The sequence below is a fragment of the Lucilia sericata genome, unplaced genomic scaffold, assembly GCF_015586225.1.
Source record: "Lucilia sericata isolate MDLA Ls3-8-SP2 unplaced genomic scaffold, ASM1558622v1 Contig000251F_arrow, whole genome shotgun sequence".
Lineage (NCBI taxonomy): Eukaryota > Metazoa > Arthropoda > Insecta > Diptera > Calliphoridae > Lucilia > Lucilia sericata.
In genome coordinates, this window is record NW_023994277.1 from 197301 (window position 1) to 212627 (window position 15327).

Here is a 15327-nt window from a genome sequence, read left to right on the forward strand (position 1 = left end):
CCATAGTTTCCAAGTACGATCAGCTACATTCTTGAATTATATCAAGGTCAAGGGTAACGTTACCTGGGAACCTTGTTTTCGACCATTCACACTGATCACAATCGCATTTATCAGACGGCAGAAGCATTTGAAACAATAATCTTTTCGATCGTTTGATGATATTGTTACGTTTTACCTTTTAAAACGTTCGTTTATTTCCTTTTGAAATAAACTGGATTCTTCTTATTGCAAATAAAAGCGTCAATTTGTTAAAAACTACAACAACTCTTTATTTACACAGTTTTTATACACAAATACTTTTATAACACAACTTATATAGTAGACTGTAAGGCTGTCTTTTTATCTTTAACACACGAAAGCACACTTGACTTTATTAACTTTACTCAATGACGATTTATTACAGACTGACTCATTTGGTGATTGCCACCGCTATTTATACATGGGCATCACCTTCTTTATATTTCCAGTTTATTCTGGCTCCATCATCTAGATACTTCTACTGATGTAAGTCAATGTTTAGTGGAGACACACACCTCTTCAACGCTTAGTGATGCCACCCAAATGTTAGTCGCTAAGAAATTTCGGGAACTGGCCGTTAAAAACCGTTTAGTTTAAATGCAAATTCAATTTCGTAACACTGTCCCCCGCTTAAGCCTGTTCGTCCCGAATAGGCACAGATTTACAGTCTTCCACATTTTCGTATCCTATAGACCACGTCGTCCAATTTTTGAACTTTCCAGTAATTCTGTGGTTTGGAAGACAATCCCTTACTACGTTGTGGGTTATAGTGTGGTACTAACGGCTCTTTAACATTCCCGACTCGATCATATCTGGCCATCATCTTTTCGCTTGCCACTTTAAATCGTCTCTGAACGATTTCATTAGGTCCTTGTTCTTTGGTGAATTCCCTGGCGGTATTTTTCTCACAATTATTTGCTGCCTTTGCTGAAGCACATTTACCCATCTTGGAATCCAGCTCGTCGACCTCTTTACAGCTGGGCAGATCAAGCTTTCGCTCAGGAACCACATCGTCATTGCACGGTTGAACGGGCACCTCCATTGTAACATGGTCACTTTTCACGTATGCTGATTCTGCCACCCACAAGCTGTTATCCATGCAATCTTCCTCAACACTGACCCACACGGCCAGTGGCGGTGGCAAATTTTGATGATCTACTGCAACCAGTTTTCTTACATAGGCCTTACTTTGATATCCGACATCAAGAGGTATTTCAACATTTCGCCAAATCATAACATTTGGTCCCAGATGTAATTTAATGCCATGCATAATCATGAAGTCTGCACCAATGATTACCTCATCCACGATATCGGCAACAATAAATACATGATCTACGCTTATGTTGGCAATGATTACTTTCGCATTTACTTTACCATAGACAGTGGCAGGCTCTCCAGTGGCGGTGCGTAATCTTACCCCGCATAGTGGTTCAATTGTTTTCTTAACTAAATCTGGTCTAATAATAGACTGCGACGCTCCTGTGTCTATAGTAAAAATGTGCTTTCGACCATTGATGTATCCACCAGCAGTTAGATTACTATTTTTCTGCTGCATTACTGATATGGAGATTGTGGGGCCGTCATATGTGGGAGCTAGCTCTTGCCCCTCAGTGCTAGCTCGTTTTAATTTAAAGGTGATTCTTGTGATGAGTGATGATTTACCTGTTGGTTGTTTCTTGGCGGTGAGACCGATCTGGTACGTTTTCTTTGTGCTTTGCAGTTTCGCTGAATATGTCCGGTTTTTCCACAGTTATAGCATTTGATTTTGGCTTTATTTTGTTTCTCATTTAAAGCCTCTAAAACTGCCTCTTTTATCTCAGTGACTATATTCCTTTCGTTTTCAGCGACAACCTCGACATTTCGTACCTTGAATATTTGTGGCTTTGAAATTATTTTAGCCGTTTCTTGTGCCAGCGCAAATGAGACAGTTTCAGCGAATGATGGCTTTGGTGTGGCACAAACCGCATGTTTTATCTCAGGATCACGTATGCCATTTATAAATGCCTCTATCTTGAAAATATCCAAAAACGGGTGATGTTCTCCTGGATAAGTAAGCTGTATCAATCGCTCGATTTCCAATGCAAAGTCTTGTAGTGTCTCATTGGCCTTCTGCACTCTGCCACGCAATTCCATTCGGTATAATTCCTTTTTATGTTCTCCACCGTACTTGCGTTGTAGTGCTTCCATTATGTCGTCATAATTATTTCTGTTGCTCACTGGTACGCTCTCAAGAACTACTGAAGCACCTCCTTTTAAGGCTAAGATCAATTCTATAGCTTTTTCTTCATTATTCCACATGTTTCTGATGGCAACTGTCTCAAACTGGAACTTGAACACATTAAAAGGTGTGGTGCCATCAAAACTAGGGGCTTTTATTCTACTCGAGGTTTCTGGAATGATTCGTACAGCTCCTTCTTGATATTGCAGATTATTCATCTTTGTTTCTAAGTCTGACACCTTTTTGTCAATGCCATCTACTCTGCTATTAATAACCTCAGACACTTCCAGAATTTTTTCTTCTGTGGCTCTTGAACTTTCCTGAAATTTTGCTTCCATTTCAGCTAAGTGTTTAAAAGTTTCCTTTACTTCAGCTTTAACCTCAGCTCGAAGTTTCTCGTTGTCAGTAAGAAGTTTCTCGTTGTCAGTAAGAAGTTTCTCGTAGTTAGCCTTAGAAGTTTCTTGAACTTCAGCAAATTTCTCCATCATAGCGGCAAACATTGTGTTTAAGTCCATGTTGCTCGTTGTTGAGCGAGTACATATCTCAGTTTCTTCTTTGTACTCGAATTCGTATGTACCTATGTCAATGTCACGCCGCTTGAATTCATCTATTAGCCTCTTTTGCAATTCTGCCTTATTACCGGCTGTCGGTAACTCCATCTTACTCAATTCTCTCTTGAGTTGTTCCACTTTTAGTTCTTCGAACTTCATGACTGCTTTTTATTATGCAATCCCGCTTCTGACACCAATTGTTGCGTTTTACCTTTTAAAACGTTCGTTTATTTCCTTTTGAAATAAACTGGATTCTTCTTATTGCAAATAAAAGCGTCAATTTGTTAAAAACTACAACAACTCTTTATTTACACAGTTTTTATACACAAATACTTTTATAACACAACTTATATAGTAGACTGTAAGGCTGTCTTTTTATCTTTAACACACGAAAGCACACTTGACTTTATTAACTTTACTCAATGACGATTTATTACAGACTGACTCATTTGGTGATTGCCACCGCTATTTATACATGGGCATCACCTTCTTTATATTTCCAGTTTATTCTGGCTCCATCATCTAGATACTTCTACTGATGTAAGTCAATGTTTAGTGGAGACACACACCTCTTCAACGCTTAGTGATGCCACCCAAATGTTAGTCGCTAAGAAATTTCGGGAACTGGCCGTTAAAAACCGTTTAGTTTAAATGCAAATTCAATTTCGTAACAATATGATTGTAATATCCACAGAAGACAACTCCTACTTACGCTGATCGTAGCAGAATTCTGCCTTAATTTCAGCAAACAATCACTTTTTTTGATCATTTGGAGATCATGTTAATTTGGCTCCAGAAATCAGAAACTACAGCAGTCACTGGTGACATATACGTAGAAGAGTGTTAAGACTTTCCAATTACGAATCCAGACGATCGCAGATAACGAAACTATTAAGAACGTTAATTGAAGAAATGGTTAATTATATGCAGATAACTGTAGTCTGCATCTCAACAAAGAAGATAGAGACGAAGACAATGGCAAAAGAATCTAACTGTTCGATCCTTTAGAGATCAGCAATTTGAGGACAGGAATTGATGCTTATAAGTCTACTATATAACCGAAGCAGCCATAAAATTCTTTACAGACAGGAGTAATGTTCTCTGAATTAGGAACCTAAATGATCGCAGCCATTTGCACTGATCAAATACCCGTGGGGGAGTCTGAAAAGAGAACTAGGTACTGCTCTATTATTTAAAGAAGTTAGTCTCTCTCTCTCTTTTCCTATGTCTCTCTCTCTCTAAGACCACTAAGAAGGGTGCAACGCAGACCAGAGTTATGATAACTGAGCGGCCAAAACGAAGTCATTGAGCAACAAAATGATCACATGATATGATATTTGGAACTTTGAAACCAGAGTGATAAAATATGTAACTTGTGAACCATAATCCGAACTCTTTCTATCCAAAAGAACATGAGCAATTAAACCGTGATCATGTTATAATTATTAATCCGAAAGAGTGAAGAGTTGAAATAACTTATGAGCAAGATAAGCCCATGGAATAGTTATATAATACGAAGATCTTTTAGATCTATAACCAAATCAACGAAGAAGTATTATAGGGGAATTATTGATCCCGCAGATACTCCAGATCTAAACCGATCACTAAATGATCATAGAGTAACATTGAAGTACAAGAGTGTAAACAATCTAATATAAGATCTACACGATCGAATGTTTAAAACAGAATACATATCTGGAGGATATAATAATTTGAATAAGAAGAATATGAGGATCGTGATTAAAATCTATTTGACAAGTCCGATTCAATTGAAATTTTATGTTATAAGTCTCAATTGGTCTTCAGATTGATGCTAAGGTATCCTTTCTTTGGCAAAAAGAGAGTCAATTAACTGTTCTGCTGAGAGAGCGAGGAAGTATTGATTGCGAAGTCAAAATAGATCGTTTTCGAAAGCCGTCATCTCTGAAAAAGAAATTACGATCAGTAACCGAAGAGCTTAAAAATTTACAATCAAGCGAATATTGATCTTTTGCTGATAGAGAGTTTTCTTTTTAAGATAGTGAAGTTAAAATAGATCATTTTCGAAGGCTGTAATCTCCAAATAGGAAATTTCGAAACGATCTGGTTCGTATGCTTAGTAAAAGATCAAGATCCGCTTGATATTCTTTCTCACATTGAGCCAAACATTCAGAAAACTATTATTTACTATATTACTAAAAATCAAACAATTGCTTAACCTTGACCTCTATAAAGAGAACCTTCTGGCTGTTAACTCAACCGCAACAACAACTGTCGAAATTATAAAATCTTTGATATAATAAACTTATTAAGAAAATCGTTAAACGACTACACAATCCCTAGCTTACAGGAAAAACTCTAAAACCGTCACAGTTGTGCAATGAAAATTAACACTCAACAGAAAAAAAAACAACTACAAACATTTCATATCATTAACATTTAGCAACGGGTTATTAAGAAAAATGATGAAAATGAAGCATAAAAACTAGTTTAAACATTAGAAAAAAAAATATATAACAAAATTTTTAATCAAATCTTATAAACAACATAATAATTATAATTAAAAAAGTACACAGTCAGAAAATATTAATAATATTTATACACATAGAAAATTGTGTATACCAAGCATTCCATTAGTTACAAGATCCTTTATAGTCTTCTAAACACACTTCTTTTGCAGGAAATCATAAGCATATTCGAATACCAACAACATAATGGCACCACCTGGACCCAAACGCATTACCTTGGGCACCAGACCCTTGTAGAGAGCACGGAAACCTTCTTCTTGATATACCAAACGTATAGAACCGAAGGTGGATTTGTATTTGATGATACCCGGTTGGGGTTGAGGTCCTTGTATGCGTGATTTCGCCACATCGAAGGGAATGTTTACAAAACAGGCTAGAGTACCGGAGGTAAAACCAATAGCTACTTTACGGAAGAATTCTTTGGTATGATCATCATAGGCGGGCACAATGTTTTTGACACTGTGATAGAAACCAAAGTAAACCATATTGAAGACACCATTACGTCCCATGGTGGCAGTGACACCCTTATTAAGACCACGGAAACCAAAACCATCTTTTTGTATGATTTGTTTTGTCACAGCCCAGGTGCTTTGGGCTTCTTTCATTTTCGATTTGTCAGCCTGTTGAGCTACCTTAACCACTTCGAAAGGATTAACGGCTATAGCCTCCAAAAGACCGGCAGTTAGACCAGCTAAAGAGAAAGTCTGGAATAGTAAAGAAATATAGAAATCGAACAGATTTTAAACTGATAACCGGAAAATTTAACTCCATTTTTAAAGCTTTCACTACTTTTGTCTGCTACTCACCAAAGGAGTGGGTGCTGGTGCTCCGAACAGAAACAGGGGTTTGGTTTGTTCAAAACATACAAATTTAATAGCTCTTTTGGGGGTTTCAGCTATAACGGGTGGCAGGATACCTTTCCAGAAGGAGAACAAACCCTCTTGACGATACATTTTACCAAAACAATCAAAAACGCCTTTATATTGATGCTGCAAACATTAAAGAATACAATAAATTATCTAATTTTCCTCACAAATTAATTCTCTCCGTGTAGCTCATAATATGCTATTATAAGAAATATGTATTTACTGAAAATAAAGTGCTAATATCTGTTTTTCTTACAGTTTAAGTAATTTCATATCTTTTTTCTTCTTTCAAGCAGTGATTCCTAAACTGGATTAGTTTTTGTTTGTCTTTTATCTAGTTTACGTACTTGTTTAAAAGCTATTTAAACAGGATAAACAGTACAGCCAACAGGAAATTATGTGGAATTTTTGCATTAATAGATGAATACATAATTGTGGTATTTAAATTAATTATTAAAACTATTTAAAACTTTTGTAAACAAATTACAAAATAAATATGAAGATTTTATTTGGCTTTTTGCGAAAAACTTCGTAACAAAGTGGATGACAAACTAGACTATAGTCTGGACTTTAAACTGGACTATAGTAATAACTATAGACTGTAATATAATCTCGACTATAGACTGATTTATAGTCTTGACTATAGCCTTTAGGTTAAACTACATTCTCGAACAAAAACTGGACTATGGTCTGGTCTATAGAATGTATTATTGTCGGGACTAAAGTCTATTCTATAGTTGGGACTAATCTAAGTAAAGTTCTAGTTCTGTTCTAGTTCAGTTCTAGTTCAGTTCTAGTTCAGTTCTAGTTCAGTTCTAGTTCAGTTCTAGTTCAGTTCTAGTTCAGTTCTAGTTCAGTTCTAGTTCAGTTCTAGTTCTAGTTCAGTTCTAGTTCAGTTCTAGTTCAGTTCTAGTTCAGTTCTAGTTCAGTTCTAGTTCAGTTCTAGTTCAGTTCTAGTTCAGTTCTAGTTCAGTTCTAGTTCAGTTCAGTTCTAGTTCAGTTCTAGTTCAGTTCTAGTTCAGTTCTAGTTCAGTTCTAGTTCAGTTCTAGTTCAGTTCTAGTTCAGTTCTAGTTCAGTTCTAGTCAGTTCTAGTTCAGTTCTAGTTCAGTTCTAGTTCAGTTCTAGTTCAGTTCTAGTTCAGTTCTAGTTCAGTTCTAGTTCAGTTCTAGTTCAGTTCTAGTTCAGTTCTAGTTCAGTTCTAGTTCAGTTCTAGTTCAGTTCTAGTTCAGTTCTAGTTCAGTTCTAGTTCAGTTCTAGTTCAGTTCTAGTTCAGTTCTAGTTCAGTTCTAGTTCAGTTCTAGTTCAGTTCTAGTTCAGTTCTAGTTCAGTTCTAGTTCAGTTCTAGTTCAGTCTAGTTCAGTTCTAGTTCAGTTCTAGTTCAGTTCTAGTTCAGTTCTAGTTCAGTTCTAGTTCAGTTCTAGTTCAGTTCTAGTTCAGTTCTAGTTCGTTCTAGTTCAGTTCTAGTTCTGTTCTAGTTCAGTTCTAGTTCTAGTTCAGTTCTAGTTCAGTTCTAGTTCAGTTCTAGTTCAGTTCTAGTTCAGTTCTAGTTCAGTTCTAGTTCAGTTCTAGTTCAGTTCTAGTTCAGTTCTAGTTCAGTTCTAGTTCAGTTCTAGTTCAGTTCTAGTTCAGTTCTAGTTCAGTTCTAGTTCAGTTCTAGTTCAGTTCTAGTTTCTAGTTCAGTTCTAGTTCAGTTCTAGTTCAGTTCTAGTTCAGTTCTAGTTCAGTTCTAGTTCAGTTCTAGTTCAGTTCTAGTTCAGTTCTAGTTCAGTTCTAGTTCAGTTCTAGTTCAGTTCTAGTTCAGTTCTAGTTCAGTTCTAGTTCAGTTCTAGTTCAGTTCTAGTTCAGTTCTAGTTCAGTTCTAGTTCAGTTCTAGTTCAGTTCTAGTTCAGTTCTAGTTCTATAGCCTGATCTGAAATCTAATCTATAGAATGACAAATGTTTCTTTTTTTCTCAAAACATAGCTAGTAACCCCCCTAAAACACTTATGTTAAGCATGTTAAACAAATTATTAACAAATACGCCAAATTTATAAATAGTTTACTCGTGTTATCTATCAGCCAACACTCAAAGAATTAATTTTAAATCTATTTTAGATAAGAGATATAAATATTTATATGGAAAATTTTGCTTATAAATAATTTTATGAAAAATTTACCTATTGTTTAAACAAAAAAGAGATTACACCCTAATTTCCCATAAACCAGAAAAATCTAAAAACCTTCTTCAAGACCCAGTTAAGACTCTCTGCCTGTATCTGATCCATTATTTACTCTAACTAATAATTATTTCTTTGAGTCAGTACGTGCATTGATTTTGACAAATAAAATTCTATTAATCTTTTACAGCTTGAGATTTGCAATATAAACAAATAAATTATTTATTAAATAACGCACAATATACTCAATGGCCTTATTTTCAGGACAAATAAATTATTTTTTTTTTCTCTCTGCGTTAAATTGTGACATTACATTTGTAAGCTTTAAATAGCTTTTAAGCCGCTAAATTGTTTGTATGATATAATTGTTTCTTTCACAGAAACAAGTTTAAAATGTCTAGAGGCAATAAAACACTCCCACAATTGAAATGCAGGTTTATAATTTATAACAAAATTGTCAAAAGTTTTATTAAAAATATCTTCATTAATTGATTACCACCTTGGGCGGGGTAATTTGATATAGTGATTTTTATCACCAAACAGAAGTCTAGTTTATAAATACCAGATATTCCAACATAATAGTTAGTGATCACTTTATTGTCACCAAGTAATCTAGAATGTAGTCTCTTTAAACTTTGTTACAATACAACTCTCTTCGCTCTCTCTCTTACTAATACTACTAATTCAGTATTCATTACTGTGGGTTAGTTTTAAATAAATTTTGTCAGTTTCTGACTTTTTATCAGAACTGCAGGGTTATTTTTCAATTTCTCAAGCACATTTATAGATGTCTGTATATATAGAATGATTCCATTAAAATGAGAATTGCATATTAAAATTCATGTTAGTGTTGACACACATTTTGCTAAACTGGTCCATGTTGGAAACACCGTTTCCAAAAGAAAACGAAAATTTTTAAATCACAACCTCCAGTACAAACTAGACTAAAATCCGGAGTATAGAGTATACTATAGTCTGGACTATTGAGTAGTCTATAGTCTGGACTATAGAGTAGACTATAGTCTGTACTATAGAGTAGACTATATTCTGGACTATAGAGTAGACTATAGTCTGGACTATAGAGTAGACTATAGTCTGGACTATAGAGTAGACTATAGTCTGGACTATAGAGTAGACTATAGTCTGGACTATAGAGTAGACTATAGTCTGGACTATAGAGTAGACTATAGTCTGGACTATAGAGTAGACTATAGTCTGGACTATAGAGTAGACTATAGTCTGGACTATAGAGTAGACTATAGTCTGGACTATAGAGTAGACTATAGTCTGGACTATAGAGTAGACTATAGTCTGGACTATAGAGTAGACTATAGTCTGGACTATAGAGTAGACTATAGTCTGGACTATAGAGTAGACTATAGTCTGGACTATAGAGTAGACTATAGTCTGGACTATAGAGTAGACTATAGTCTAGACTATAGTCAGGACTATAGTCTAGACTATAGTCTGGACTATAGAATATACTATAGTCTGGACTATAGAATTGACTATAGTCTGGACTATAGAGTAGACTATAGTCTGGACTATAGTAGACTAAAGTCTGGACTATAGAGTAGACTATATTCTGGACTATAGAGTAGACTATATTCTGGACTATAGAGTAGACTATAGTCTGGACTATAGAGTAAACTATAGTCTGGACTATAGAGTAGACTATTCTGGACTATAGAGTAGTCTATAGTCTGGACTATAGAGTAGTCTATAGTCTGGACTATAGAGTAGACTAAAGTCTGGACTATAGAGTAGACTATATTCTGGACTATAGAGTAGACTATATTCTGGACTATAGAGTAGACTATAGTCTGGACTATAGAGTAAACTATAGTCTGGACTATAGAGTAGACTATTCTGGACTATAGAGTATTCTATAGTCTGGACTATAGAGTAGACAATAGTCTGGACTATAGAGTAGACAATAGTCTGGACTATAGAGTAGACTATAGTCTGGACTATAGAGTAGACTATAGTCTGGACTATAGAGTAGACTATAGTCTGGACTATAGAGTAGACTAAAGTCTGGACTATAGAGTAGACTATAGTCTGGACTATAGAGTAGACTATAGTCTGGACTATAGAGTAGACTATAGTCTGGACTATAGAGTAGACAATAGTCTGGACTATAGAGTAGACAATAGTCTGGACTATAGAGTAGACTATAGTGTAGACTATAGTCTATAGTCTGGACTATAGAGTAGACTATAGTCTGGACTATAGAGTAGACTATAGTCTGGACTATAGAGTAGACTATAGTCTGGACTATAGAGTAGACTAAAGTCTGGACTATAGAGTAGACTATAGTCTGGACTATAGAGTAGACTATAGTCTGGACTATAGAGTAGACTATAGTCTGGACTATACAGTAGATTATAGTCTGGACTATAGAATATACTATAGTCTGGACTGTAGAATAGACTTTAGTGTGGACTATAGTTGTAGACTAAAGTCTGCACTATAGAGCAGACTATAGTCTGGACTATAGAGCAGACTATAGAGCAGAATATAGTCTAGATCTATAGATTTTTGACTGGAAATTCTGAATAAAACTTTTTCTACATTTCATTCTTAAAATCTTCTTATCTCCGGTGTAATTTGATGGAGATTGTACAGAAACAAGAAAACAAACGCACATAAAATCAAAACACACAGATTTTGCCGGTTCTAAATTTTGTTCGTATTATTTTTTATGTTCTTGTTTATTTAAAGTATAGACAGCTGATTGCTGAATTATAATTATATGCGTAAGTTGTTTTAATATTAAAGAAATAAAAAAAATGTGTCGTATGCTGTGTGTCTTTTATTTTTATTTGATTAACCTTGAAGCGCCCTTACCAACAAAAAAGCAAGGAGAAAATTTAATAATAGGAGAAAAGTATGTTAATTAAAAGTAAACATTTTTAAATTTAAAGGCAAGTTTTAATTGTGATTTTATTTTTAAAAAGAGTTTTAGATATGAAATAATTTTCCATAATGATAAGAAATGTCTCTAACACAGACAGATGCGTTAAATGATAATGCCAATTTGTTAAATCATCTACAAATTGTCGCAAAAAATACTATTGTAGCATGAAATTTAAAAACATTCTTAAACAGAAATAATTAAATAAACGTGTATGTTTAACAAAGTACTTAATAAAGTAAACAAGAGAATATTTAGTAATTAACCCTATAAAGGGAAATGGGGGACAAATGAGACTGTTGGAATATAGACAAACCCAAGAAACTAAAGACTAGACTGAATTGTGATGAAAATAGGACAGCACTATATTATTCAATAGAGACCAAACTAAGCTAAAGATAAGACTATAGACTAGACTACAGACTGGACTATAAACTAGACTATAGATTAGGCTATAGACTAGACTGGAGTATATACTAAACTATAGACTGGATTATAGACTATACATAGACACTATAGACTTTATATACTATATTATAGACTATAGACTAGTCTATTCTAGTTCAGTTCTAGTTCTGTTCTAGTTCTGTTCTAGTTCTGTTCTAGTTCTGTTCTAGTTCTGTTCTAGTTCTGTTCTAGTTCTGTTCTAGTTCTGTTCTAGTTCTGTTCTAGTTCTGTTCTAGTTCTGTTCTAGTTATGTTCTAGTTCTGTTCTAGTTCTGTTCTAGTTCTGTTCTAGTTCTGTTCTAGTTCTGTTCTAGTTCTGTTCTAGTTCTGTTCTGTTCTGTTCTAGTTCTGTTCTAGTTCTGTTCTAGCTCTGTTCTAGTTCTGTTCTAGTTCTGTTCTAGTTCTGTTCTAGTTCTGTTTTACTTCTGTTCTACTTCTGTTCTAGTTCTGTTCTAGTTCTGTTCTAGTTCTGTTCTAGTTCTGTTCTAGTTCTGTTCTAGTTCTGTTCTAGTTCTGTTCTAGTTCTGTTCTAGTTCTGTTCTAGTTCTGTTCTAGTTCTGTTCTAGTTCTGTTCTAGTTCTAGTTCTGTTCTAGTTCTGTTCTAGTTCTGTTCTAGTTCTGTTCTAGTTCTGTTCTAGTTCTGTTCTAGTTCTGTTCTAGTTCTGTTCTAGTTCTGTTCTAGTTCTAGTTCTGTTCTAGTTCTGTTCTAGTTCTGTTCTAGTTCTGTTCTAGTTCTGTTCTAGTTCTGTTCTAATTCTGTTCCAGTTCTGTTCTACTTCTGTTTTAGTTCTCTTCTACCTATGTTCTAGTTCTGTTCTTTACTTTGACTAACTAACGTATAGAGATTTTCTAACAATTTCCCAATTTTACAAATTCATAAAAATCATTGTTTTCCTAATTTCTTTAAGAAAAATCGCATTGTTTTTAAACATAATTTGTTTTATGTTTACAAACATAACAATAATTTTAAAAATTATAAAAAACTTGGCATGTTTACAAATATATAAAAAAATATAAATAACAAAAGAAAAAAACACATTTTTTATACATAAACCTCCCTAATAAGAGAGCAATTTGGAGAACCATAAAAAAACTAAATTTGTTGCTAACTTTAGATATAGATATCACACCATTTTATATAGAATATCAGGTGAATTATCAAATAAAATAAAAATAATCCTAAAATAACTGAAAAACAACTTATTTTCCACTTACCGCTCCTCCACCCAATTGCATTCTAGTTTTGACCACATCCAAGGGTTGCATAATGCAGACTTCCACAAAACCGGCTGAGCCACCGGCCACTACTTGCAAAGCGGCTCTTTTTAAGGGCGGCAATTCCTTCTGTTGTGTTTGAGCAGACATTTTTTTATGTTTTCTCGAAAAGTTTTCGTTTTTTAATCAATCAATTTTTTATCATTAATTTACTATATAATATATAGTATAGATAATTTAGATTCTATTAACACGCTTATTTAATAAATTATTAACAAAATTTTGATTTTCCTGTTTCTTCCCGCTGCTTAAACGATACGTAACCACCACTCTCTTAGAACTCAGCCGTAAAACTGAATATCGCGACATTGATTCTGCTCCATTGTTAATTTCTCCATGAGGTATTTTTCACACAACTTTTTTCCTGGCTCTTTACTTGTTTCTTTTTTTTTTTTTTTTTGTTCGCATTATTTTATAAATGAGAAGACGTAATAAAAACGTTTGTTTTGTGGTACAACACAAAAAAATACACTCATTCATTCAGTACAACAACAATTGTCTTTATTTAACAAATCGAAAGCATGAGTAGGAATAATTTGTTATTATGGAGAAAACTTATCAACAGCGACAGCAAACTGCCAACAGCAGCAAACAAAGAAGAGAGAACAGCATTTTAAACAGAAGAAATTTGCAAAGGCACTAAACGAATTTGGAATACCCTAGTAGCTTCCAGATTTACTAGTTCAGTTCTAGTTCAGTTCTAGTTCTGTTCTAGTTCTATTCTAGTTCTGTTCTAGTTCTGTTCTAGTTCTGTTCTAGTTCTGTTCTAGTTCTGTTCTAGTTCTGTTCTAGTTCTGTTCTAGTTCTGTTCTAGTTCTGTTCTAGTTCTGTTCTAGTTCTGTTCTAGTTCTGTTCTAGTTCTGTTCTAGTTCTGTTCTAGTTCTGTTCTAGTTCTGTTCTAGTTCTGTTCTAGTTCTGTTCTAGTTCTGTTCTAGTTCTGTTCTAGTTCTGTTCTAGTTCTGTTCTAGTTCTGTTCTAGTTCTGTTCTAGTTCTGTTCTAGTTCTGTTCTAGTTCTGTTCTAGTTCTGTTCTAGTTCTGTTCTAGTTCTGTTCTAGTTCTGTTCTAGTTCAGTTCTAGTTCTGTTCTAGTTCTGTTCTAGTTCTAGTTCTAGTTCTGTTCTAGTTCTAGTTCTGTCTGTTCTAGTTCTGTTCTAGTTCAGTTCTAGTTCTGTTCTAGTTCTGTTCTAGTTCTGTTCTAGTTCTGTTCTAGTTCTGTTCTAGTTCTGTTCTAATTCTGTTCTAGTTCTGTTCTAGTTCTGTTCTAGTTCTGCTCTAGTTCTGTTCTAGTTCTGTTCTAGTTCTGTTCTAGTTCTGTTCTAGTTCTGTTCTAGTTCTGTTCTAGTTCTGTTCTAGTTCTGTTCTAGTTCTGTTCTAGTTCTGTTCTAGTTCTGTTCTAGTTCTGTTCTAGTTCTGTTCTAGTTCTGTTCTAGTTCTGTTCTAGTTTCTGTTCTAGTTTTGTTCTAGTTCTGTTCTAGTTCTGTTCTAATTCTGTTCTAGTTCTGTTCTAGTTCTGTTCTAGTTCTGTTCTAGTTCTGTTCTAGTTCTGTTCTAGTTCTGTTCTAGTTCTGTTCTAAATCTGTTCTAGTTCTAGTTCTGTTCTAGTTCTGTTCTAAATCTCTTCTAGTTCTGTTCTAGTTCTGTCCTAGTTCTGTTCTAGTTCTGTTTTAGCTCTGTTCTAGTTCTGCTCTAGTTCTGTTCTAGATCTGTTCTAGTTCTGTTCTAGTTCTGTTCTATTTTGTTTTAGTTCTGTTCTCGTTCTATACTCGTTTTGATCTCGTTCTGTTCTCGTTTTGATCTCGTTCTGTTCAAGTTATGTTCTATTTCACTTCTAGTTTAGTTGTCCTTCAGTTCTACAAACTTATCCACTGATTGTATAGCCCCACTTGGCTTCCGTAGCTCTTCATATACAAAGAACCATTAACAACAATGTAGGCACTGCTGTTCGGTTGGTTTTGTCTTTAGACAAGTTCTATGAACCAGAAATGATCATAATTAGTAAACAATTAAACGATGTTAAATAATTCTTTTAGCTAATATCTCTCACTGCGCGTAATTAAATCAAAAAAAAGAGAGCAATGAGAAAATAGAGCTAAGTATTCAAATGTTAAAAATAATCATTTGGAAAGCTAAAGTAAAGAGAAAAAATAAAATATATTAAAAATAAATTAAATAATAAATGTAATAATAGTAATAAATTTCTTTTAGAAAAAATCTAGTTCCTGTTCGCGTCTAGATCAATTCTAGTAGTAGTTATGTCCTAGTTCTTTTATAATTCAGTTCTAGTTCTGTTCTAGTTCTGTTCTAGTTCTGTTCTAGTTCTGTTCTAGTTCTGTTCTAGTTCTGTTCTGTTCTAGTTCTGTTCTAGTTCTGTTC

At 34.2% G+C, this 15327-nt stretch overlaps 1 protein-coding gene across 1 annotated transcript; it reads right to left on the reverse strand.

Moving 5' to 3' along the window:
* Positions 1-5278: 5278 nt before the first annotated feature.
* Positions 5279-13265, reverse strand: LOC119602761 (mitochondrial 2-oxodicarboxylate carrier). The gene is made up of 3 exons (XM_037954455.1): positions 12895-13265; positions 6101-6283; positions 5279-5998 (listed from the first exon to the last, which is right to left on the reverse strand). The coding sequence occupies exons 1-3, from the start codon at positions 13042-13044 to the stop codon at positions 5426-5428; spliced, it is 906 nt and encodes a 301-aa protein (XP_037810383.1). The 5' UTR covers positions 13045-13265; the 3' UTR covers positions 5279-5425.
* Positions 13266-15327: the final 2062 nt, after the last annotated feature.